Source organism: Cynoglossus semilaevis, chromosome 20, assembly GCF_000523025.1.
Source record: "Cynoglossus semilaevis isolate Cse_v1.0 chromosome 20, Cse_v1.0, whole genome shotgun sequence".
NCBI classification, from domain to species: domain Eukaryota; kingdom Metazoa; phylum Chordata; class Actinopteri; order Pleuronectiformes; family Cynoglossidae; genus Cynoglossus; species Cynoglossus semilaevis.
The window spans coordinates 8,952,423-8,977,883 of record NC_024326.1 but is presented as its reverse complement, the minus strand read 5'-3'; the positions used below and the strand labels follow the sequence as shown (position 1 = coordinate 8,977,883).

General features: G+C 38.1%; 4 protein-coding genes across 14 annotated transcripts in view; 2 read left to right on the top strand and 2 right to left on the bottom strand.

Annotated features, from left to right (window-relative positions):
- adcyap1r1a (adenylate cyclase activating polypeptide 1a (pituitary) receptor type I) overlaps window positions 1-6,038 on the top strand; it is a 19,932-nt gene extending 13,894 nt beyond the window's left edge. For 2 of the 6 annotated variants that reach the window (XM_017042530.2, XM_025052382.1), the window contains 7 exons: window positions 138-198; window positions 376-445; window positions 567-658; window positions 1,504-1,587; window positions 2,575-2,704; window positions 2,799-2,840; window positions 3,339-6,038. In XM_017042530.2, the coding sequence (XP_016898019.1) occupies window positions 138-198; window positions 376-445; window positions 567-658; window positions 1,504-1,587; window positions 2,575-2,704; window positions 2,799-2,840; window positions 3,339-3,563 (704 nt within the window). In that variant the 3' untranslated portion in view covers window positions 3,564-6,038. The remainder of the gene's footprint in view (window positions 1-137; window positions 199-375; window positions 446-566; window positions 659-1,503; window positions 1,588-2,574; window positions 2,705-2,798; window positions 2,841-3,338) is intronic. The other 4 variants (XM_008334475.3, XM_025052380.1, XM_017042531.2 and 1 more) reach the window with 4 other exon arrangements.
- ghrhra (growth hormone releasing hormone receptor a) lies at window positions 5,823-14,670 on the bottom strand. The gene is given in 14 exon segments (XM_025052438.1): window positions 5,823-7,941; window positions 7,943-8,019; window positions 8,212-8,253; window positions 8,638-8,767; window positions 9,325-9,419; window positions 9,593-9,662; window positions 9,824-9,884; window positions 10,285-10,438; window positions 10,610-10,742; window positions 10,938-11,035; window positions 11,233-11,333; window positions 12,919-13,026; window positions 14,391-14,499; window positions 14,656-14,670. Coding segments are annotated over 14 exon segments (1,257 nt in total). The 3' UTR covers window positions 5,823-7,877.
- Window positions 14,671-17,009: 2,339 nt separating this feature from the next.
- On the top strand, window positions 17,010-23,996 carry eef1da (eukaryotic translation elongation factor 1 delta a (guanine nucleotide exchange protein)). Of its 6 annotated transcripts, none has more exons than XM_025066114.1 (10): window positions 17,063-17,159; window positions 17,583-17,605; window positions 18,660-19,238; window positions 19,809-19,935; window positions 21,118-21,174; window positions 22,235-22,316; window positions 22,386-22,480; window positions 23,096-23,302; window positions 23,527-23,721; window positions 23,894-23,996. In XM_025066114.1, exons 3-10 carry the CDS (start codon window positions 18,664-18,666, stop codon window positions 23,930-23,932), a joined length of 1,377 nt encoding a protein of 458 aa, XP_024921882.1. In that variant the 5' UTR covers window positions 17,063-17,159; window positions 17,583-17,605; window positions 18,660-18,663; the 3' UTR covers window positions 23,933-23,996. The 6 variants fall into 6 exon arrangements, with proteins under 6 accessions (XP_024921886.1, XP_024921885.1, XP_024921882.1 ...); XM_008334468.3 differs by having other exon boundaries at window positions 17,079-17,159; window positions 18,644-19,238; XM_025066117.1 differs by lacking the exon at window positions 21,118-21,174 and having other exon boundaries at window positions 17,062-17,159.
- A 74-nt stretch (window positions 23,997-24,070) lies between these two features.
- LOC103396402 (E3 ubiquitin/ISG15 ligase TRIM25-like) overlaps window positions 24,071-25,461 on the bottom strand; it is a 3,721-nt gene continuing 2,330 nt past the window's right edge. The window contains 4 exon segments of the mRNA XM_025066119.1: window positions 24,071-24,597; window positions 25,043-25,111; window positions 25,194-25,265; window positions 25,351-25,461. Coding sequence (XP_024921887.1) covers window positions 24,071-24,597; window positions 25,043-25,111; window positions 25,194-25,265; window positions 25,351-25,461 — 779 coding nt within the window.

Sequence of the window (25,461 nt, the reverse complement as noted above, 5' to 3'; positions counted from 1 at the left end):
TACTGTATTTTACCAGTGTTGTAGTTTCATCTGATCTCCACTGGATATTTTGTTATTTCAATGAACTGTTGCAATGTTTATATTCAAAATCAAATATAAATACTGTATGTCAAATGTTCTGTCTGTGACCATGACAGGGACTCCCACCGTTTGTGTGACTGTCTGGGCTGTTCTGAGACTTCATTTCCACAACACAGGGTGAGTCTCAGCTGCTTTATTGGCAACAGATTCTCTCTGCTTCTGATTTATTTATATTTATTTGTAACTTCACTTATACCTGTTTGATTGACTCTTATTACACAACAGTCTGTGAGTGAAATCACAATACATAACACAACCAACACCAAAATTGCCTCTGTCTCCATTGCGTTGCAGATGCTGGGATACAAACGAGCACACTGCCCTCTGGTGGGTGATCAAGGGACCTGTTGTGGCCTCTATCATGGTAAGATACGACACTGATGACTTTCTTGGTTATCAATTTCTACAATCAATATAACTCGACTTGAAACGGTTTAAAACTGGGGTTTTTTTGTTTTGTTTTTGTTATTTTTTTCCCCCCTCAGATTAATTTCGTCCTCTTCATTGGAATTATAATAATCCTGGTGCAGAAGCTGCAGTCACCTGACATCGGAGGGAACGAATCAAGCATTTATCTGTAAGTAACAGACAAAGGTCTGAGCTGTGTCACACTTGTTTTAGGTGCGTCAGTGTGTGTGTGTGTGTGACAGCCAGTGTGTGCCTCGGTATATAATGTGATGTTTTTAATCTAATAACCAGGATCAAGTTTTACCTTCTCTTCTGGCTAAATTCCCTTGTAGTAACGATCTGTCAAAGTACTTAAAACCCTCGACCTACAGATCGACCACAGCCAGACCGTGTATGTTACATTTTAGTGATATAATTGGCTAAACATCAACCTGTTGATGAAATCGTTTTCAAATAACGACCTTGTACTTTAAATGTTGCCACTTTTTTTTTTACAAAATAACTAATTTTACACAGAATGATTTACTTGACAAAGAGTTCAAACAGGTGTACACAGTAAAATGGCCGTCCAGATGTGATATATATTACTAAAAGCAACACTATTGCTAAATATATATCTCTGTTCTTTGTTCAAATGAAATTGAATTAGCCTTTTAGGCTAATTAGCTCATTGTACGTATTATGTTATTTCGCTTCATTTTTCTTTCTTTTTTTAAAATTTTTTAACCCCCAAAATCTCTGCATTCACTCGCTCTGTCCGACTTGTATCCTGTTAACTACAAATGTAGTGACGATGAGTTCACGTCTCCTCTGTTCCCACAGAGCAGTGTTATTTAAACGCCCCGTGGATAAAGTAAATGTCATCTTTTGCTTACACGTGTACATGCCTGACCGAGTGTGAAGGTGTGCATGTGTGTGCGTGCGTGCGTGTGTATGTTGTGTCAGATTATGTGCGTCTGTGTCCCTAAAGACCAGTCTTTGTTGTATTGTTGTACTGTCTTTTGTGCTGTGTAGCAGCTGTGCTCAGAAATGCTTCAGTGAGCCCACACAGGCTGTTCAGCATTCGTGCAGGATGTCAGAGTTATCCACCATCACACTGTAAGTGTGTGCCTGTGTGCGTGTGTGTTTGTTCTTCTGTGATGTGTGTATGTTTTTCTCCAGGTGTGGTCTTTATGGTCTCTTCACCTTCATCCTTGTTGTCCTTCTCTCACATATTCACATCTATGTCCTGTATCAGAACCGGGGTCAGAGAGTAAATAGTATTGCTAAAAACAACTAGCAATCTTCTTTTTATTCTTTTTGCTATTTTTGGCACATCTGTGCTGATCGTTCCCAAAGTAAGGCTCGCTCCCCCTGAGAGGACGTGGAGCTACGTATTGCAAGGCATAAATCTGAAAATTGAAAATTGAATTCATTTGTTACATGTATTAGTTTGTAGTTAGTATTGCATTTTTGACCCTGTTGATGTTTGACACTAACACCTCATCTCACTAACCCTCGCCCTGTGTCTAACCTCAGCATCACATGACTTTACCAGTGTGAAGTCATTGGTTCATTCTGTTTTTATTTACTAACCTTTTTCTCAGATGAAACTTGTACAAATGTCTCGTCTGCAGTTCACTTGTTGTACCTGTTGGACTCCCACTGTAAAACACTGTTGTCAGTCGTCTGCGTCACTACAGTAGGGGTTCATCTGTACTGTCTGTGCTGTGTTCCATTTGTACAACAGTGTTGTCAGAACCGATACTAGCGTCTGTTGAACGTTTGAAGCACCAACAGTTCTAGTCTCTTCAGCTCAGATCTGACTTCAAATTTACAGAGGGATTAATTTAACCAAAACAGGCATTTGTTTTGCAACTGTGAGATTTTTTTATGAGCATTTGAAATAAAATAAATCTCATATGATTTTTCTATTCAGGTGATCTGTCACTATTCTTTGGTAACTTTTAACTGATTGAACACTAACTCGTAATCTTTGGGATAACACTCACCTATCTATTATCATCATCGTTAAGGTGATTATTTTAAATCCAGAGATTTTACCACATCTCCTAAGTCGTGTGATGTGTGTATGTGTGCACACAGGCGTCTGGCTCGCTCCACCCTCCTGCTCATTCCTCTCTTTGGAATTCACTACACTGTGTTCGCCTTTTCACCTGAAGACGTCAGCAAGAGGGAGAGGCTGGTTTTTGAACTGGGACTGGGATCATTCCAGGTAAAACAAACAAAAAAAACCCCCAACAAACTAGTCTTTTAAATTTGAATGTGTTTTTTTTTTTAAGCCAGTATAATTTTTTATTCTCCTTCAGGGCTTTGTGGTAGCAGTTCTTTACTGTTTCCTCAATGGAGAGGTAAGCTGCCAAAACAGACCCACATGCTATTTACTATATATACTGTATTTAAACACACACACACACATATATATATACACACATATATACTATATACACATGTACAGACACACTATATGTACGGACACACACGATTTACTGTATAAATGCGAGGATTACTTACTGTAAATGTCACTGTTGCTCAATTAACCAGCAGATGTGCACCAGAAGCAAATGCGGCTCACGACTCCTGGAACTTGTTTTTTGACCCTTTTCACACTGCTTAATTGTTTTGTTTATTTCCTCTATTCTTTCATTTCCTGAGGTCCTGCAATTTCTGCTTACATTTATTCGTTTGTCATTACAATAACTTCTCTGCGATAATAATTAGTGAAAATAAAAAGTTGGAATCACTCCACTACAGGTGAACCAGTTTGCCTTCCTCGCCGATCTTTAGTGCATTGTACCTTTTCATGGAGCAGCTACAGCCTAAAGTACATTAAAATTGACCTTGTGAAGTTTCTCCCTGAAGGTGCAGTCAGAGATCAAGAGGAAATGGCGCAGCTGGACCGTGAACCGGTACTTTGCTGTGGACCTGAAGCAGCAGAGGCATCCTTCGTTGGCCAGCAGTGGTGTGAACGGCGGGACTCAGTTGTCCATCCTCAGCAAGAGCAGCTCCCAGATACGCATGTCCAGCCCACTGGCGGAGAACGCCAACATCAGCCTCCCGACCTGAGCGTCTGACCAGACGGAGTTAATGCTGAGGTGCCGTTCCACTAATGTACATCCTGACCAATCACAACAGACCAAAGTGGCCCCTAATCTTTTAAATTAAAAAATGGCAGTATTTCTAAATGTATTTACTAAATTGTTCTGAGGTTACATGGTTCATTTCATAATTTCAACTTTTTTATTAATATTTCAACTATAGTTGGATATATTTAATATAAACAAATATAATTAATGCATAATTTAACTTTAGAGTTGGATATAAGTCTTTGACTTTTGTATCAAATGATAAAAGTCGTATTTTTTCAACAACCACAATATGAATCCGACCTCGTCTAAACAGAAAGGGAAGAAGTGGATTCTGACATTTCTGCTAGTATTTTGGTTGTTTTTGTTTATTTATTAATATTTAAAATGTGCCAGGAGAAATGCTAAATGCTGAAAAAATAATAATAAGCGTAATTTAAATTGTGGGGTCATATTTGGCTGTTGGTGTAAAATGTGTGTGATTTAAAGTGCCATACGTGATGCCAGACTGGATCTATTTTCAAAACAATCCAAAGTTAAAAAAACAAACAAACAAACAAAAAACATGTCAGCCAAATGTTAGCCTTGCTTGTACAAATGCTCATGGTTAAAAAAAAAGTTTCATCTTATTTTTTTTTTCAACAATGAGCCATAGCGTACAGAGTATGTCAAAATAGAAATTTAAACAACTTATGAACTTTGTAAATAGTTAGTTTTAGTGACTAGATCTGCATTTATTAGTTATTTTGTTTCTTTCCTGTTTGTGATACACAGTATTGTAACGACCTTTTCAAACAAAAGGAACTGGAGTCCAAATCTGTAGATTTTCAGAGAAGGTATCCTGCCCAAGCTCTCTATCCCTCTCCCCCCTCTCACCCATCTCTCTCTCCCTCTACTTAAAAAAAAATAGTTTCAAATAGCACTTCTTTACAAGGAAACATTCTGTCAAACACACTGACAGATAGGAGATTAATTCATTTGGGTGACATATTTACTCCATGACATTACTGTGAAACGTCAAGTACTTTGGCCTCAGAAAAATCCTCATATTAAAGACGGTATTCAGTGCAAAGAGGGAATTAACAAAACAAAAAACAAAAAGAATGTAAAAGGCATCGGTATAAACTATATCCTGATGTTGCGACACAGGTCTTAAAAAAATGTACTCTTCAGACTTCGTCATGACTGTGAATTTAAACGGTGTATGTGCCATGTAGTAAATACTAGTACGTGTAGCAGTTGTGTCGACGTCAGCGGTGTGTATTCGTAGGCTAGTGATAATCAGAGCCTCTCCGCGCTCTTCTCTTCTCTTCAGTATGATGGGATTGTTTTGAAGCCGTTGTGTCGTGTTCAACCGCTCCTCATTCTAGACGTGGAGATGAAGCGTCTCCCTCTCGTGTTCCAAAGTGCCTAGTTAGTGAGGAACCGCCACTACGTTTATCCATAGAGAAATCACAGCCTTCAGTCTGATTATGAATGTACGCAGCTCTGTGTGTGTTTTTACATAAAAATGTAAAGTCCTGTTGTTTTATTTTAGCTACACATTTTACACGAGTCTCTGTCATTTATATATATATATTCCTTTTTTTTCTTTTTCTTTTGCGTTTCATCTCACTTTAGCACTTGAGTTAACAGGTTCAACACTGAGATGACGATGCTTTAATGTGACAGCTCTTGACAATCCCTGTTTTGTTTGTTTTTTGTTGTTTTGGGTTTTTTTTTTTTTGTCAATTTGCTGATTCTGCTCTTCGGTGTGTGCACAAACAAAACAAACGAAACAATAATAGTACGGGTGATGAGATTATTAGGGTATAATAATATATGACTGCAAAACTGCAAAATGAAGGGTGCCAGATGTGTTGTTTCCTCCTTATTTATCCAAGATATTTATTTTTTGTATCATCATCAAGATTGTAGTGAGGTTAAACAATGAACTGGTGACTTTGTGACATATATATACGTATATATAGTGATGTATATTTATTTTCCAGTACTTTCATGAAATGATCCGATGTACAGTACTCACGTATTCACTGTGTTCTAATTGTGCAATTTCAATAGCGTCGACCTTCTGGGTCAAATGTAGTGCCATACCAGGTGACGGAGAGGGATGTGTAGCACAGTCTTTTATTCTGAAAAAAACAAACAAACAAACAAACAAACAAAAAAAACATTAAACTGAAATAGTTATCTCAAAGTTTATTAGGATGTATGGTAAGATAAATGTGTTGTTGTTTTTTTAATGAGAAACATACCTGAGTAGGTGGAGGTTAGTAGCAGTTAAAGACACACTTGTGTTTTGCTGCTGCTCAGGTCTTGTATCACCAGCTGTCACTCTGAGTCTGAACTCGACTCAGATGGAAACGACCATGTCTCAAAGCTGTTACAGTTTTTTTCCCTCTTTGATTAAAGAGGACTAAAAAAAACTCCTAATGTGACCGTGTCTTGCTGTACATGTGTGGACCACAAGGTATCAGCACAGCTTCAGTAACCTACATGGTTTGTGATTTTGCTCAAAAAACAAAAAAAGTGTTTGCAGAGAAGCATATACGTTATTCTGAAAAGCAGTTAAGCACTTTAACTAGTGATTTGGTTGTGACTTTTTTGGGGGGGGGGCGTGGGTTGTCTTGAAAATTAATTTGAATTCTTTAATTGCTCGTTTGACTCTGCAGAAACTGCAGTTTCTTTTAAAATGCTGGCTACAGGTTCTACTTCTAAATTGAAGTAAACAGGAGTATATTATAGAGTTACTGCCAATGTTAAACCTGCAAAATATTCTGTGGCTATAATTTAAAATGTACTCGTCTCAGATATTCTTCAGCTCTAGGGTTTATTTCCCTTATCTTTCATTAAAAGTCACTAAAATTCAAGCTGGTTCCCTTATGCCCGTTGTTCTTGAAGCTCTCATTTGTATTTGAACATATTTACCAGCTGCTCATGTTATTACTTTTTTTCCTAAATGTGAGTATTCTCTGTGTGTAAATGCCATTTCTTTCACATGTTTGCTTCTTGAGCCAATTTATTTGTTTGGTGTTAAGTTTGTAGTACAATTATACTACAATTTACTCTGAATTGCAAATGAATATTTGAATGTACCATTGTTGCTCAGCTGCTCTGAAACTCTGCCTGCTGTGACTTTGCCATGGTGTACAAATGATGTCTTTTTCCTGAATATAAATATATATATCTACATAACAATACACTGTATATTTTTGGTACACAGGAGAACCTCTTGATGAAGGCCTGTGATGTTTGTGACCTAGTTTTTGTAAATGTTCACGTAGCAGTTCACAGTGCGAGTGTGTGTGTGTGTGTGTGGGTGTGTGTTAAAGCTGGGAAGACAGTGCTCTGTGCGCATGTGAAACACTGTAAGTAGGCTAATTTAAATGTGACAGTGTAAAGTTTCATCCGTTTGCTTCAACCGTGACAGTGCGTCGTGTGTTAAGGTGGTGTCCAACATTCATGTCCCACTTGGTGTATATTTGAAAGAAGAAAAAAATAAATAAATCTATCTGTGGCAAGTTGTTGTGCAGGACTAGAGGGTCATTTTGTGATGTCAATGTTGATCCTGTTTAAATCATATACTATTAGTCTAGTGGAGGAAGTACTTTTATAGTTATCAACAATTATGTGCCCCTGTAATTGGTTGTCTTAAAGGAAGGTCAATGGTTTGATTGAAATGCCATTTAAGAAAAAAACAAAAACAAGTCTTTTTTCCAGAATAAGTGCATACATGAATAACTTGAGCTAAAATGTACATCAAAAGAAGGTGTACTTTGCATTATATACTCCTTACACACATACTACAGATTTGCTTCCTCAGCCCTCACCCCTCACACAATCACAATGTACCCCGAATAAGTGCAGACTAGGTCTATCTGGAATTCAGTCTCAAATCTGGCAAAAAAAAAGAAAAAGAAAGTCTTGCACTTAACTGGAATTCAATCAGACCCCATGTTAAAAGTCTGAGCATCAACACTGGAGAAGCTCCTTCGATTTGAGGTGAAAGGTCGACTTTGACTGCAGTACAGCGCAGTTGCTGATTATTTACACTGTAAACTTCACTTTTTGGTGATTTTCTTCTCCACTGCGTCGCTACGTCACTGCGTCATGTTGATCATTTCTAAGGCCATAGTGTTTCAGTTAAGAAACACAGCTTCATTATCTTAACAATAGGTTTTAACAGGCGAGGTGTTGCTGCATGCTGACACGTTGTTTGAGTCACTCTGAAGTACTGTACGTTGTTAGATTTTCTCTCTTCCATTATACTGTACTGATTTTATAACTCAATTGTCTGTTAAATCATAATGACGAGACATTGCCACTAGAGGGAGGTCTTCTGAAGTCTTTGTTGGCTTGTATTGTGAGTGATGCTTCTTTTAGCTGGAGACAAATAACTTTGATTGTGACAGTTCCAGAGCCACTTCTTCAGCTCTGTTTGGACCTATAAAAAAAGACAGGTCAGAACCACCCAGAAAAGAGAGCATGATTCTTGATGTGGAAATGAGTTCTCATCACCTTTTACTACATGTTATTACTGTATAAACACACTTCATCTCTGCCTTCCCAACATGTTCTATGAAGAGGATTTAGAAGCAAGTTTTAGCATTGCATTATTTTTTGTATTATTTATTACCTCTCCATTCATGAAGCAGTAAAGCAGGGCCACAACAAACCCCTGTAACACAAGAGGGAGAAATGGTTGCAGTCAAAAATTTGAAGAAAAAAAATACAAATTTATGTTGATTTATTTTCACTTAATTTAGTAGAAATGTGAATTTTTGTAGCAGGTATAAAACTACATTTATGCATCTAACAATTGGTCATTAAACATGTAATATGTGTCATATTATAAAAAATACAAATAATAATCTAATAATAATAAAATCCAAATGTAAATATTTATATAGTTCTTTATATGTTTCTAAGAGATTTGATTCCTGTAATGAAATGAAATCATTACCTCTGAAATACAGTTTACAGTAAAACCTTGCATCGACAGGTAATGCATGTTCATGGAGTTATTTCCATGTCTGTAGACTCCTTACTGCTGTGGTTTTACCTGGAAAGATCCCAGTCCCAGTTCGATGTAAAGTCTGGCCATCACACCCGTGTTCTCAGGCAGGAAGGCAAACACAGTGTAGTGCATCCCAAACAGAGGGATGAGGAACAGTGTGGATTTAGCCAGTCTCCTACGGATGTGGGAAAATAGTAACATACTGTACTGACAGTAGTTGTCCTTTAAACTCTGAAGTTAAAAAATGCAGTATTTACGTTAACTGAGAAACATTATAATGACGTAACTTCAAGCCGGAAACATGTACATTTTGTTTTGGATCTGAGATGACCAGAAAGGTCAGAGAGGTCACCGCACAGTGTCTTCATTAATCAGGCAGACATCCAATGCTCTCCCACTGTGTTTAAAGGCAGATTCTATTTCTGGTGTCAGATGCTATTTTTGTGCTGCTCCATTGTCAACATATTCACGTTGTTAGTGGTTTGTTGTTGTTTTCATATTTTCTTGCTGACTGTGTAAAAGTCACTCAAGTAAAAACAAAAGACTTTTTTCATACAATACATTTTTGACATCACAGCAAATCCATGCTTTCCTTTTAGAAAAAATATGAAAACAGTTTGACATTCCTTGTCACTGTGAAGCTCATATATTCTTTTAATTCATGAATTCCTTATGTGGTCGAAAATACCACATAACCAATAAGGTTATTTAAAATGTTTCTTTATGACTTACATAAAATGCCCAGTGTCATTGTTGCTGGTCATGGCTGAAGACTTCAGCTTCTGCACCAGAATCCTGATCACATTGATGAAAATGACTATGTTGACCTGGGGGGGATTTAATTAAGAGTTAATTAAAGGCACAGCTGTTTAAAAGATATTTCAGAAAATCTAATTGAAAACCTGCTAAAAGGTGAAGCTGCCAAACAAACCTACAGGTTTATTGGCTGTCCATAAACTGGCCAGATTTTAAAATCTTAATTTCTCACTTTTCCACTCACCAGCAGTGAGACTGTGATTGGTCCTTTAATAATCCACCAAATCCCAACGCTGTCCGTGTCGTCCCAGCAACTGCAGTCACAGCCAAGATAAAAACTGACTTACAATCATCTTCAACACATGAAAGTACCAGCCATTAAAGTACCACAAAGTCCTGGCTCTTCAGACACACATTAATTAGAATTAACAGAATTTTTATGTGGTATTTGCAGTACTAATGACATGCATCTCACCCTCTGTCATCGTAAAAGAATCTCGTTAACACCCATCCAATGAGGATGGTTGAAGGCATCCCTGCAACAGCAGAACATAAATCTGTCATTTACCACTTCATTACCGATGGGGGTGCTAATTTGGAACCGTTTTAAAAGTGCAAATAGAATTGCCATTGAGCAATTACTCTCTTCACATATACTATTATACTACAATGTGATGGAGGAGAGTTTAGAATAGAATAGAATGTCCTTCATTGTCATGGCTTGTCCAGAACCTGTGACCTTTCTTCAACACGTCCTGGTTCTGGTTGTCTGTCTTTTACACTGTTAGCCTGGGTCCTTGTGATCTATTTATCCTTTCTTTCCTGTTGGCTTTTTTATGGACTTGTGAAAATGTCTACTCGACACGTACTTTATAAGCAGTTGTTCATTTGAGTGTTTTGTTTTATCTCTATCTATTTATTTATCTCCTCACTCACCCCATCCAATCAGGATGTACCACCAGAAGTATTTCCTCTGGGAGACAAATGTCAGGGCGAGCAGCGTCTGCAGATACATGCCCTCCACCAGCAGCCAGAAGTAATTTGCAAGAATACTGAACTGGAAGAAAGCCACGGCTGACTTGCAGGCTGTCTAGAAAAGGACACAAAGAAACAGAGATTGTTGTCGGCTATCCTCACAAATCTTAAAATTTGAATTCAGACTTCGGGTTTCATTGCGGTATCACGAGAAAAAAACAATAACTGGACTTAAATATTGAATATTTGTGATTAAACAGCAGATAATTCATCACTTGAGTCTCACTGTGGACATAAAGCAATGGTCCAACGTCTCATCAGCAAACAGCACCGCGTCTTTGATGAAAACTGCACTGGCTCTTAGGATGAAGGAGGAGAACAGGTTGATGTGGATGTAGTTTCTGGTGCAACGGAACTTTCTGGAAGCCCAGGGCGAAACAAATGGGAAGAGGCAAAAAGCTAATCTTTGTTAATGAACCTCAAGTTTGGATAAATATATGCTGTACAAACTGACAATTCTTCTTTTTAAAATCCTACAAGTTTTTACTGAACTAAACATTTGAATATTTTGGTTGTCGGTTGGGTTCAAATGTACGTCATCTTCACTATCGTACCTGAATGCTGTCAAAACGACTATGGCTGTAATGAGGGAGATCAGCGAAGTGGCGTAGCCCACACTGTAAACCTGCCTGAACATAGAGAGGTAGTTTGTCTGTGGATGCAGAGAGAAAAACACATAAACATTACATTTTGGATTTGGGTGGGACTCAAACCCACAACCTTTGTCAAAACAGTCATTTTCTTCTATTGTACACGATGAGTCCAGTGTGCTGTTGTTGGCAAAACGTAAACACATCTCTGTGTCTTGATGTAAAACCAGCCCTTACAGAGAGGGGGCATGAGGTGTACCTCAGCATCAGGGCCGCTGTCATCACTGAAGGCACAGGCGTCCTCATACGGTGGATACATTTCCGACCAGCCGTCGGCAGTGCAATTCCTGTAAACATAGCCTGAGGCAGGTGTCAACAGCAGAGAGATAAACATGACACGTTTTGAAAATTCCTCAGAGAGACATTTATATTTAAGGTGCAATTTTATCGGTTTAACCGTTTTTTTTTTTTTTGTTTGTTTGTTTTTTCAGTAAACACACCGACCTAAGGCACCGGCCCAGGACAGTTACCACTACACCTTAGGGGAAAATATTAAATAAGGCAGAATTTGATCATTTCTATTTCCTGTTTAGAGTGGTCTAAAAGTGTGTTTACCTGAAAAAAATGAAGCGTTCTTTAATTATTAAAATCTATATATATACAGTATGTGTATATATGTTAGATTTCTCACATCACACTGTTGTTATTGTTTGACGTATTCTGAGAGTTTTGGGAAGTATTGAAGACTGTTAAAATCATCCACACATAAGCTCAGATAGAAATATTTTTATAGACATGACAGGAAATTATCTTTCCTTACTATCCATTTCCTTTATTGAACATTTTCCCCATTACTCCTGATTCTCCTCTGTGTGTTTGTGAACAGCAGGTGTCAGGAGACAGCTGTCCTCCTCTGTCTTTGGGACAGTTAAAGTCACATGTTCTCCGTGATACATGCAGGCTGTAGTCATACTGTGGTACAATTGTTTGGACAAAGAATGAAAAATGCTCAACAGGGACTTTTCTCTGAGGCCTTTGAGCTGAGCAAACAGGAATGTTCAGAGTTTGAACCCTGTCAGCTGCCCCTGATGGCTGCTGGCTGATCTACATTTAAGGCCATAATGAGCCAGGATTCCCATCAGGCTTTGCAAAAGAAGCAATTATTACAAAATGTTTCTAACCTTACTCTCTCTTAATGACCCTGTTACGATGACATCATCCATCACAGCACAGCTTGTTCCTCTGTTGATCTTGTCTGTATATTACATTACCCTCAAGGTTACATTTAAAACCATAGATAATTAAATTGGATGTTCTCATTGGTTGATTTTTCCTTGACATTTAAGTTATTTTTTTAATAGCTGAACCTGAATGTTAAATATAGAAAGTGATGTGTGATCATCATAGATTTAATTATGAGAGTGGTAGTTACTGGTTTAATATTGTTAAGTGGCCAGCATGAACCTGCAACAGCAGCAAAATATGTTGTTGTTTTTTTCCATAGGGTCATTTTATGACATAATTATTAGCTTGACATAAAAAATGCTCCAGTGCCCAGGAACTAATCAGCAACCACTACAGAGCAAAGAAGATGAAAAGTATATGCACACCACTGTAAAATTTAGGTAATGATAAACTAAAAATAAATCTGAGAAAAAAAGGTTTATTGATTTGAACTTTATTATGAGGATATTAGACGGTGACATAGAGACTTCTCTAACACCAGCACTTTTAAGCACTTGCCTCATTAATATTTAAATCAATCCGAAGTGCTGGCTCATCCTATGACTGTTGAGAATTTTCTTTTTCCACTTTGATATATCCCACAGCATTCTTAGAGTATATGACTGGTTTTTACAATGTATTATTAAGAATACGTGTTATTTATATGAGGATTGTTTTATTATATATTTTTTGTGTATCGTCTAAGTGGGCAGCGACAGACCTTGAGTGCTGGAGAAATGGTGAAAAACTTCAGAGCAGGATACGTTGAGCACCTGCCCGACTTCAGCTCTCAGCCAACAGCCAATCTCGTCCCATTCTGTTTTGCACCCTAAAGTAAAAGGAAAAGTACAAAAACAGCATTTTTCAAATATGTCAGAAAATAAAACGTCAAATCAGCATCTTGCTTGACTAAACTCAAACTGATAATGTAGATACATGGTTCTTATCATGTGACATAACAGAAAATACTCTCCGTGTGGACCATATAAATTTGGTTAAGATGACATTTCTTTACACTAAAGTCCAGTGGAACTAATTCCTTCCTGTCATGTTTCTGTGGATAGACTGGTGTCAAAGTGTTTCATGTAAAAACACACAGCAGAGATGTCTTCTGTCTGTCCTGCGCTTGTGAGTTTCCACATCATTGTTATTCTGTTCTGTTTCCTGATACAGAAGACAGAGAGACCTGATGACAAATGGAAGGATGTAATAATTCTCCATAGAAAAAGAGAAAAGCAATGGATTCATTACATTTTTCTGGTAATTGTGCCAAAGGGTAAAGTGAGAAAAATGTTCTTCTCTGGAAAAAGAAGTTAAAACTTCTCAGTCTCACTCAAGTTTCCAGAAAGTTAAAAAAAAAAAAAAAATTAAAAGGCCTGAAGTGATTTTACTGACACATTTTTCTGTAGCTAAAATTAGGATTCTTCCGATTCACTCAGTAGGATGTCAGTGACTGTTTCTGCTGAGGCCGTTGTTTATTTCATCACACTTCTTCTGAATCAGCATAAGACAAACTTTCTTGATCCCTGGGGACAAAGGGAGTTATGTTTCCAGCTGCGTCAACCGAAAAAAGAATTATAGATATACCTGGCTGGAGGACTATATAAATTAGAAATATATAATATATTGGTGCATATATGTAAACAGAGCTCAGACATGAAGTTAAGTCTTGGTTTGCATCAGATGAATGAACAGTGACCGATGGAGAGCAGCAGGGCACTAAAAGGTCACAGTCAAACAGAGAACAGATACATCCCAGGACACGCAGTCTGAGGAGAGAAGCAGCGTTCAGTTAATGTAATTGTTATTGGCTGGTTGGTTGAAATGGCCAATAGTCTGTTAAAGGTCTACACTGTCTGGAACCTTTTAGCCACAGAGCATTTACACTGGTTTTAATGTTTAACTCATCAAACGCCCATTTAATATTTTATTTCATTTCTCGACTGTTTGCTATTATAAACATCATATAGACCTCAAAGTCAAGACTGTTTCTACTTGGTTTGGTTCCCTTCACATCAGCTGTTGTTTTAACTTTTTTTTTGAAAGAATCTTTAGGGGAGTAGCCAACTGGATGGCCAGCCTGGTGGCGTCCTTTCTTGTTGTTGTAACGGTGTGTAACACTTTTTTTGCTGGTGCCATTATTCCCATCTTGTAATGTCTGTTTCTGCACAGCATCACGACCCGTGAACTCACCAGTGTGGTGGCTGTGGTTCTGACTCTCACTCCTCCTCATCTGACTGCAGTTGTCCCGAGCCCTCAGGTGCTGGGATATAATGGCACAGTCTGGGTGAATGGCCTCAGCCTAAAACAGGAGAAAAAGAAAGTCAGGAATGAAGAAAAAATCAGGAAACATTCAAGTTTGGTTGACTTTGTTTGACAACAGCAGGGATGGAGGGGTGGGGACCAAACCAAACCATTTGTCAAGGAGACACGAGAAGGCAGTGGCAGTGACACACACAGGCAGTAATGACATTAACCGCCAGTTTCCCTAAAGCTATCTGAATTTTTTAAACCTGCTGGAGTTCAGCAAACCGGTGCCTACGAGCACTGACAAACCTGTCTTTAATATTTCATCATGATGGGATGCTGACAAATCTCACGACCAATCAGCTCCAGTAGTAATGAGGAAATTATTGGAAAATGTCTACTGTGTGTGCCAAGAAAGCCATTGAAGGATGCCTACTAATGATCCTGATGTAATTAGGAAGACGCTCTGTAAATAGATATTCTTCAAACTACAAATGAAAATATCTTTTGACATATCTTACTGCTGTTAGTCACTGCTTCTGCCTCATAGTTTGTCCTAGATGTGCAGATCTGCACAGCCTTACTGAAATGAATAAACACTCACCACAGGTCGGTGCCACAGATGGACAAAATAGATCAGAAGAATTAATTTCTGCCCTGGTCCCAGCAGATTCTTAAAACACATTTCCACTTTCTTATCAGTCCACTTCATTTCCGTCCAACACTGGATAGATATGGGTTTCCCTTGGTTTCTTCAGAGGTGGCTTCGACTTCACAGCCTCAGGATGGAATGAAGGTTGTGTGGATGGCAGCAGTGGTATATACACATCTCTCTCTCTCTCTCTCGCTCTCTCTCTTTCTCTCTTGCTATCTCTTTCTATCATCTCTGCATCTTTCTCTCTTGACACTATCATTTCTCTGTCTGCTTGTCTTCCTGCCTGTGCAGCTTTATTTAAAAAACTTGTACAAATCAAATGTTTTGTTTTGTTGTTTTTTAAATTATGCAACAGAGTATATCTATTGGCTTTGTGGGATTAGTTTGTTGTAGTTTTTCGATTTAAATAATGCAGTATTGCTCTGTTGTATTATATTTTTAATCAACCCTCAAGTTATCAAATAGTGGTCTGGCAGGAAGTAGTATGGCAGGAATTGCTCAACTGAGTTTTTTCCTACAAAAAGATTCATGTGATAAAAATAATCATCATATTTTCTTCCTCTAACTTGAGCTTTAATTTTAGATAATTAAAAGTTATTTTCCCCTGGACCAAACACTAATTTCTATCCGTGTGTGAGAAATATTTTTAAAACAAACATTTTCCAGGATGTTATTCAGGATGTCAGTACTGCAGTATGGTCTTTCCATTCAATGTCACTTTTTAACAAAAGCTTTGCAAACTGCGATTGATGTCTGTGTGCTAATGGCTCACTTTCTCAAACACACTGCTTGTTTGCATTTAAATAAGGCTGTTATAGCCTGTGTGATCTAGGGATTCAATTTTATGGAGCACAGAGTCTTCAAAATGTAAGACAAGTATTACACAGAATTTACTACTACCAAAGATAATATCCATAATGCCAAGTTACATTATTAATACCAAACTTGGCTGAGGTTCTATCTCTTAAACATTAGAAACAGTTGCACCATGGCTAACACATATGAAAGTTGCATACCATGCAGTCCGTGTCTAATGTTATTTCTTTAAAAAAAACAACCAAACAATCAATATCCTTACACCTTATTTTCTTTATGTTAACGGTTCAAAAACTAAATTGGCTTTGACAACTCAGCCTGGCCGTGTTCAGTCAATGCCTTTGTTTATGGGCCAGATTCTAATTTTATACCTGAGCAGCATCAAGGATGTTTTGGCTTTGAGGTAGACAGACTAAAAAAAACTGGGACAAAGCTTCGAGGAGAGGAATTCTTATTTCAGGCTGTGTATTACTGCAGTGACATAACAATTAAAGAAAACTAAGTAATTGTCACCAGTATTAATTAATCATTTTATTTACTATTTTCAAAATAATTAGAAATCAACATAAATGCATACTTATATCATATTAATATAATAATTATTAGTATTATAATTATTATAATAATATTTACAATTATTATAAAAGTTATATAATAGAATTATAGAATTATAGTAATTCTATTTCAAAGAAAAAGCATCAAATAAATCACATAAACTGCAAAAATAAGCAGAAACAACAACTATGACCCAGTATCGCCAACATTAATAAATACATATATACTGTTTATACTGTATTTTTTATTGGATATTCTTTTTATGTGAAAAAAACTAAGATTATCAGGTTATATCACATGTACAGATTAATATCCGAAAAGATCGCTGAACAGCTTCAACAACTACAGTTTACTCAGTGGTCATGGGACATGAAGTCCTCATTTGAGCGGACCATACCATTCTTAAGGTGCAACGTCAACACGCGTTTATACAAATATTTTTAAGTATTTTAGCTAAAAAGATTAAATATTGTGTAAATATATTATTATAAGGATGTATATTGTATATTTTATGTATTTAGTACGGCAAAAATAATCCATTTAGGAGCCTAGAAGGTATCGTGACACCCCTCCGCCAGCAGAGAATGAACACGACCCGCTAATGCCAGTTCTCTTCTGCCTTCGGAGTACGGTGAGGCAGCACGCCAAAGAAAGGACACAAGGTCGAAAAACGTCGAAATAAACCAACAGTAAGAAGCCATAACTTTTATTTTCTGACTGTATGACAATACAATTAGTGTAACTGCTTGTAGACGAAGTTTGAGCGGTTTTTATAAGTTTACATTTTCACCGCCACGTGCTCAACTAAAAGTTGGAGGTGGGCTGTCATGTCAAAAAACTTGGTCACTTTTTACCTGATTGTTGACGTTAAAGCTCCACTTGATCAAGGTTTTTAAAACGGCTTTTGCTCACAATTTATTCATTTGTTCCACTGTGTAAAAACAAAACCTTTTTAATAATATCACATGCGGTAAATCCGCCTCTTTTCAGCTCCTTCACTGTGATATTCTTAAATGTATAATTTACCCAGGTGTTTCTTGCCCATGTGGTGTTTGAAATATTAAACTCGTATTTTGTTTTTAAATGTTGCATTAATTTGTGTTGTACGTTAGACATCTGTCTTTTTAATCAAAAGGTAAGTCTGGAGCTGCTTTTGCTTATCTCGTGCAACTTGCTTTGGTTTTATTACAGAGTTGTAGTAGTGGCTGTTTTAGATGCACTTGAAACTAATGCATTAATTTTATTGCTGTTAGTTTTTGAATTGCTTGTATAATTATAGAAGAATGCAGAAGTTCAGGTGGTGGTGTCATTGAACTGAAACCACGTAGCTCCCTCTTGCGGCCTCCAGGGGGTGTTGTATATACTGTATATACAGTAAAATATATTAAATCAGTTGGGTAAAATTATTTAGGTTATCTTGAATTTTTTAAGGGAGTTAATATGAACATTTGTTCTCAGTTTACAATATTGTTCTCAGTTTTTTAGTTATTCAAAAAATATTTTGCCTCAGTTTTGAGTTAACTCCATCTTTAGATAGTTTTGCTTTACTGCTGTAAATGGTTTGTGTGTGTTTATTTTTTTAATTACTTTATTCAAGATGTTATTAAATGCTTTGTGCTCTTTGGCCTGCTGTGTTTTCTGTGTTTTGACAGTCACAATTAATTTTACAGCCTTGTAGTAAAGTAGTTTTTTTTTTAAATATATGTTACAATTTTATTTTTTATTTTATTTGCCATAGATGTATTTATTTGCCAATCAAAACAGCTAAATCTTTAATATTTCCTCAAGGTTTTTGTGTTAATGATGTTAAAGATTGTTTCTTTGTGTGTTGATTTGCCTTGTTGTTTTGACTTTGCTTTTTCAAAGTCCAATGTGAAGTTGATCAATATTTAATTGGGAAATCTGAAAAAACAAATGTTGTCCTGTGTTCGACGTGTCAGTTTGTGCTGACTTGTCCGAACTAGTAGAGTTTAAACCTGCACCTCTGTAAATCGAGATTAACATTAGGAGCATGGCTTTTGATCAACTTTTGTCATTTTAAGGACCACATTGGCATCAGATGGTGGCTGTTGGTGATGTTTTGTTTTTTTTCTTCACTATAATCTAATGCTACACATTCCACCTGTTGCTTTTATGTTCTCTACTTGAATCTGATTTCTGAGTGCATTTAAAGCAAACCCTTTTAATAGAGAAATGGAGAAAGGACCCCCTCCACCACATGTTCCAGGCAGTGCCTCAAGGCAGGGAAATGCTCCCACTTTTGAGAGGAGCATCATAAGCGGAGACAACATCCAGTTTGGGAGGCTGAGGAGACGTACACGTCTGTCCCAGTCGGAGAGCCAGAGTTCTGGTGCTGAAGAGGAATGGCTGAGCTCCTCCTTGGATGCCAACAACGCTTACGGTCGAAGCCCCGTTGTCCAGGCCATGCAGGTGGAGGGTGTCTGGTACAACCGCAGCTCGTATGATCAAGCTGAAAACAACTATCAACGTCGGCTGACGTCTAACAACAACGGACCGCTGTCATCCTCTCCACGGAGTCCCAACACCAGAGGCTCCTGGACCTTCAACTCCAGGCGTGGCCATGCTCAGCAGCAGGACCATGGCCCAGCTGTTACCACAGTGAAGGCCTCTGGAACCCCTCACCGTCAGTCCAGCAGAGGACGCAACCGCACCTCTTCTGAGACCGAGCAGGGGTCAAAAGGCACCAGGGGGCCACACCAGAGGAAGAGAGGCTTCTCTGAGACTGAAAGCAGGCCCAAATGGGACAAGTATGGGAAAGGGAATGAGAGAGAGATCTAACGTGTGTTTTTTTTTGTAATACATAATTATTTTATTTGTTGTTTTGTCAGCATTTTTGTTTGTCTTTTCCCAGTTGTGATGTATTGTGTATAATTTGTTTTAATTATTTAAAAAAAAAATTTTAATTATCTGCTGAAATAGAGGGAAGATTAGCAATGACCTGGGTAATCAGTTTCTGCTTTCTTACAATTCCAATGAGTGTGAAACTTTTTTTCAAGGCTTTCAAGGTTGGTCAATATTTTTCAGCTTTGATACATTTTTATCCTCATAAATACCCCTAATTTAATTTTGGGCTTTGTCGTTGTACTAAAGGACAATCAGTGACAGAAACCATATATTGGAGTTCTTAACATTCTTATGTGAGCTTGTGGTGCTGTACATATCTGTTCCTCTGCGCTGTCCTGCTTTTCCCCATGTTTCAGTTTGTGACTGTATTGTCCTAAACGTAATTCCGTCTCTGATTTGATGTAAACTTAAAAAAGTGATTTGTTATATTGGACTTTTGCATGGTCTTAAATCATTGTCATTCTTCACCTCAGCACCAAAATGAGTGGACTCCAGTGCCTCGCCGCAGACAACATCTGGTTCGACAAACAACGATTTGATGATGCCGAAAGACGTTTCTACGAGGGAGTGAATGGACCTGCCACACCACAGCAGCAACAGGTAAAAGAAAAATCGAAACTCTTTTACTCCAGTATTTTTTTAAATTCTCCATTACTTGTTGTTTATCTGCGTGACTTCTCCTGAACTCACGCTTTCTCCCAACGGCTGCACAGGTCCCCGTCACTCAGCGGCCTGTTGGTTTTAGCTTCAGTTACATCATTGCTACAGTGCTTGGCAGCTCAGAGCAGCTGTTTGCATCTAAGTTAAGCCTCTTGATTATAGCAGTGGTACTGTGAGAGGTCAGGATGTCTGTCCTTCTGTTAAGTTGTGAACATTTGAATACACATTGTGTAAATCAAGGGCATTACTTCCATGTTAAAGTTGTATGTGGACACCAATATTTAAAATGGTGAAGCCCTGTTGGTCCTTTACCTTTTCTCCTACCTTTATCATGCTCCTGCCAACACCTGTTTAACTTCAATATTGCGGAATCTTAGAGCAAATGGCGATAACCTTGAGTTTTTGTCGGCCATCTGTCTGCTAGACCCCTCTCAGATCATTTAACACTTGAACCACTGCCCCTCCTGTACGCTGGGGGTCTGAGTGGGCCATCCTGCTGTCTGTTCTGCATGCCTTTCTCTGTCTTTTCCTACTACTGCTGCCTCATCACTGCTTCACCCACACATGCCTTAGGACAAAGATGCTAATGCCATCCTGCAGGACATTGCTAAATCCAGACAGAATATCCAGCAGTCCCTTAACGGAGTAAGTACTAAATTATGAACGAGCTGCAGATCAGTGTTGGCTTGACTGTACAAACCAGAGTTTGTGTACGTGAGACTCAGTGGTTACAGACAGTGAAGGTGGCTAGCTCTTGGCTGTGTTTTCTCGATGCTTCTTTTTTTCACTGCTGTAACTCCAGTTATATCAAAACTGTAGAATGCAACCAAAATATTGCATTTTACAGATGGTGCAAATAATATTAAAATTATATATTTTTTATATATTTACCAATAACCCTTACAAATAATTACACTGTGGTCCTATTAGGGTCTCGTTTAGTAAATCGTAAATACCTGATTATGTATTTGTTTTTTGGCACACAATGTTAAAAGAAATGATGACTAGTATGAAGTGGAGCTATGAGGTCTGCCTTTGAAAAAAACTTTTTCTGGTCTTCTTTCCTTTGTTTTTGTTTTTTCCCCTCCCCTCCTCTGTAATATTGTACACAACCTGATGCAGGTGAAATCGGCCCTGCAGCAGGCCAAAGGGCGCCAGCACAAACGGCAGCACAGAAATGTAAGTCCTTCAGCTTTGCTGTGTACAGGCTGAGAGCTGCTAGTGCTTGTTGTAGCAGCTGCTGCTGTGGCCTGTTTTCACAGCCTTGTCCACTGCCACCATTATCAGCCTGTATTTGTTTCATCTGTGTCATAAACACAGCTGCTGACAGGTGTGTCTGTGTCGAAATAATCCCAGTGAAGTGTTGGTTATGATTAAAATACAATCCAAGGTGATAGTTGATGCTAATTATTTAATTTCTGTTTATATTAATTTAAGGATGTAGTGTGATATATGGGAAAAGCATAATAACAAGGTTAACAAGTGGGTGAACTGATTAATTTTTTTTTAGTTTATTTATTTATTTATTTATTTTTGGTTACTCAGACTGACATATAGAAAGTGGAACATTTTCAAAGTGAACATCTGCCCACCTGAAAAAAAAAACAATTGTGGTTTTGCTACTAGATCAAAACTACATTCACTCTGGGGCAGTGGTCTCTTGGTGGTTAAGGAAGTAGACTTGGGTCTGGAAGGTCTCAGGTTCGAGTCCACCAGCTGCCAAGTTACCACTGAGGTGCTGTGAGCATGGCACCGTCCCCACATACTGCGTTAAGCTACCCCCCACCCCCCGCTCACTTTGTGATGGGTAGAATGTAGAGGTCACATTTTGCTGTGTGCAGTGGTGTGCTGTGTCACAATGACTAGTAGTTCACTTTGACTTTTTCACTTTAATTGAGTCAGTTAGCTTATCTTTTCCCAAATGTCCATCTGTAATCTATTGTATGTACGTTGTTTTTGTATGAAAAAAATGATATTGATGTTAATTTCATTTATCTAATAATGATCTTTAAGTAGACACAATATAAGATTCCTTAATCGCTGCATGGAGGGTTTTGTTTTTTTTTATTCATTTTGTGTGGATTTTTTTTATTTGCCTTGCATGGCTTTCACCACTGATTGTAAATTATCACAGTTTGTTGTGTCACCCCAGACCTCAATGTCAGGTCTTTTCTTCTTTTCCCTTCTAGCCCTTCAGTGTCACTTGGCACTAATAACATTTGTCTTGGTCTTTTCTCAGTCATCTTTACATGCTTCAGTAGACCACGAGCTGGTTTCACGCATGAAGAGCTTGGAGTTGGAGAACCAGACCCTGCATAAAGGTATTTTTCTTATTGTTTTTTTTTTAGCCATTTGGCTTGGGAGCAAAATAACTCTGATTTTCTTGTCAGTGGTGGAGGATATGAGGGCAGCACTGCTGAAGCTGGAGACCAGAGTAGCTGTGCTGGAGAAGACCCCCACACCAGTAGCTGTTCCCTGTGCTAAGGTATTTTTCTTTATGTATTAATCTGCAAAGTATGTGTTAAAAAACAAATACAACAGAACAGCAAGCTACAAATATACAGATACTTGACTAAAGTCCAGTTTATTCAAAATAGTTTTTTCTGTTTTGGGGAAAATGCATGGGTCAGATCCCTTTGGAAAACCTAAAATAATTTTGACAGATTTCCATTCACGTGTGATAAATGTTTGATGTTGGCTGTGATTTGTTTAAGCTGTTGTAACCATATTTTGAAATTATGACAACTCTCTTAAAATTTTCTGATGTACCTTAGTGTCATACTTACATACTCAGTAGAGTAGATGGAGACAACTGGACTGGAGTTCTCTGGACAGGATTCTTATTCAGTTTGGAAGAGAGCTGATACCTCTTAGAGAAACTTGAGAAAGTCCAGTTGTCTAGTTTCATAGCTCAGGGAAATTCAAGACAAGATACTTGATATTCACCTGTTTTGTATCAGAAATAACACTTTAACACCTTTGGGTTGCAGCTACACCACAACAGTTAATCCACCCTTCAGGCGTACATACAATTCTAGAAGTGGGAGAACAACAGCTTTGCCTTCTGAGCAGCTCACTGTTATTGTATTGTGTTCTACAGGCTACACCAGTGAAGGCAGCTCCAGCCAAAGTAGAAAATGGTGATGATGAGGAGGAGGATGATGATGACATTGACTTGTTTGGCAGTGATGAAGACAACGAGGCGGCCGAGCGCCTCAAGCAGGAGCGTCTGGCAGCCTACGCTGCCAAGAAAGCCAAGAAACCTGCCCTCATCGCCAAGTCCTCCATCCTGTTGGATGTTAAACCTGTACGTGTTAAAACCTCCTAAAGTGGATCAATAATTGTCTTTCCTTTAGTGGTGTAATTAATGGCAGTAACACTCATTAGAAACAGATCTTGGCTGAAATAAACTAAACATTAGCTGTAAAAATTAAATTGAATTAATTTTTAAACTCCTATAGAGTCCTGTAAAATCCACATTTATTATAATTATTTTTATTTTTTTTAAATGTATTTTTGTTTTGTCTCCAGTGGGATGATGAGACCGATATGGGTAAACTGGAGGAGCACGTGCGTTCAGTGCAGATGGATGGGCTTCTGTGGGGAGCGTCCAAACTGGTCCCAGTTGGCTACGGCATCAAGAAGCTGCAGATAAACTGTGTGGTGGAGGATGACAAAGTTGGCACCGACATCCTGGAGGAGGAGATCACCAAGTTTGAGGACTTTGTAAGTATTATTTGTTGTGTCAAGCAACTGATTTAATTATAAATAATCACATTGGTGTGGCATTTAAGGCTTTATTTTAGTAATGACATGGGGTTAGTGAACAATAAATTTCTTAAGAATGATAATGTTACAATTACATTGGATATGTCCCTTTCTTTGTCTTCTGCTGCAGGTCCAGAGTGTAGATGTAGCTGCCTTCAATAAGATCTAAAGTCCAAAGTGCTGCACCTGCTCCAGGCTGTCATGGGTTAATAAATCTGAGCATTGAGCACTAACCTTTGTTTTTCTTCCTTTGCATTGAAAATTAAGTCTTTATAGTGCGCTGCTCTTGAATTGCCCGTATGGAAATCTAAAGAGAACGCAGCTTCAGGGTCGAACCCAATCCCACCCAAAACCCCGGGTACACAGGCTGGTTGAACGTGGTCTTGATCTTCTGCAGTAAAACCATGGTGTCGGAAACACTGTAGAAAGACAACGCCCCTCCTCTGAAGTCCAGATAAACACCAATCCTATTGCTGCTCGGGGTTGCGATGCTCACACTCTCCTTGTTGTGCTGAAATGAACAGATCGAGTGAGAGCAGTCCAGACTCCAGGATTTGGTGTTGTGTCCGATTTTGCTGTCACTGCCTCCTCTGTTCCGGCTGATATTCTTGTAGCACACGCCGATGGAAACTCCTCCTTTACCGCTCCACTCCACCTCCCAGTAACAGCGTCCGGCCATCCCAGCCCGGCACAGAACCTGAGCCCAGCTGGTGAAGCGGTCTGGGTGATCTGGGTAAGGCTGAGGCTCTAAATGCGTGGTCACCTCTCGCTGACCGTTGGAGAAGCTCAGATAAGGATTGGCTGTATTCTGATCGAAGCCTATGTCGTTGTAATCTAAATAAAGAAGGAAAAGTGACGCATTTATATTAGAAAAAAAAAAATATATATATATATATATACACATGTGTGTATATATATATAAACATGTTTATATACACATGTGTATATATACATGTATGTATGTATACATACATGTGTATATATATAATTGTAGATTGAAGACCAAGACCCAGCTCCTAATTTATTACAGAATATGGCAAAGACATGTAAAAGAAATAGACTTTAAATTGGATTTTGTATATTTAAAAAAAAATTCTACAATTTAGAAATTTAAAAAAGCGATTTAAAATGAAGTTTTGCAACAAGTTTAGATTTAAGTCTTGATGTTTTGTTTTGTCTTGCAACCTTTTGACCCGTGTTCAAAGCACTGTGCAGAATAATAGTAAAATAAGGATATAGTACTGAAGTATATTATAGTCAATGAAGTGATTTTACTCACAGTAAAGAAAGTCAGCTCTGGTCTTTGGTTCTAGGTTGAATGGTACCTCAACCTGTGTTCGTTTTGCTGCTGAACATTTGAAATTAGCAACATTAGGCAACACCCCAGAAGACAATGTTGACATTTCAACCACTGAAAACATGTAAAATACCTTTAGTCTTCTCAGAAATGCTGGGATTAACTTGCTTCTTTCCATCGGTACTGCTCTCCTTTAGTGAAACCACTGCAATTTTGCAGAAACACAGTTTGGACTTGTATTAGCGTTACTGTTGAAATCTACCTCATAATTTTTTTTAAGTGAATCCTACCCTTTTCTGATATTCTGCTGAATTCCTTTTGAAGTGTTTCGTCCACGTTGTCCTTCAGATCAGCCAGGTTGTTCTTGATGGTTCTGTACATCAGATATGGAATTGTATCAG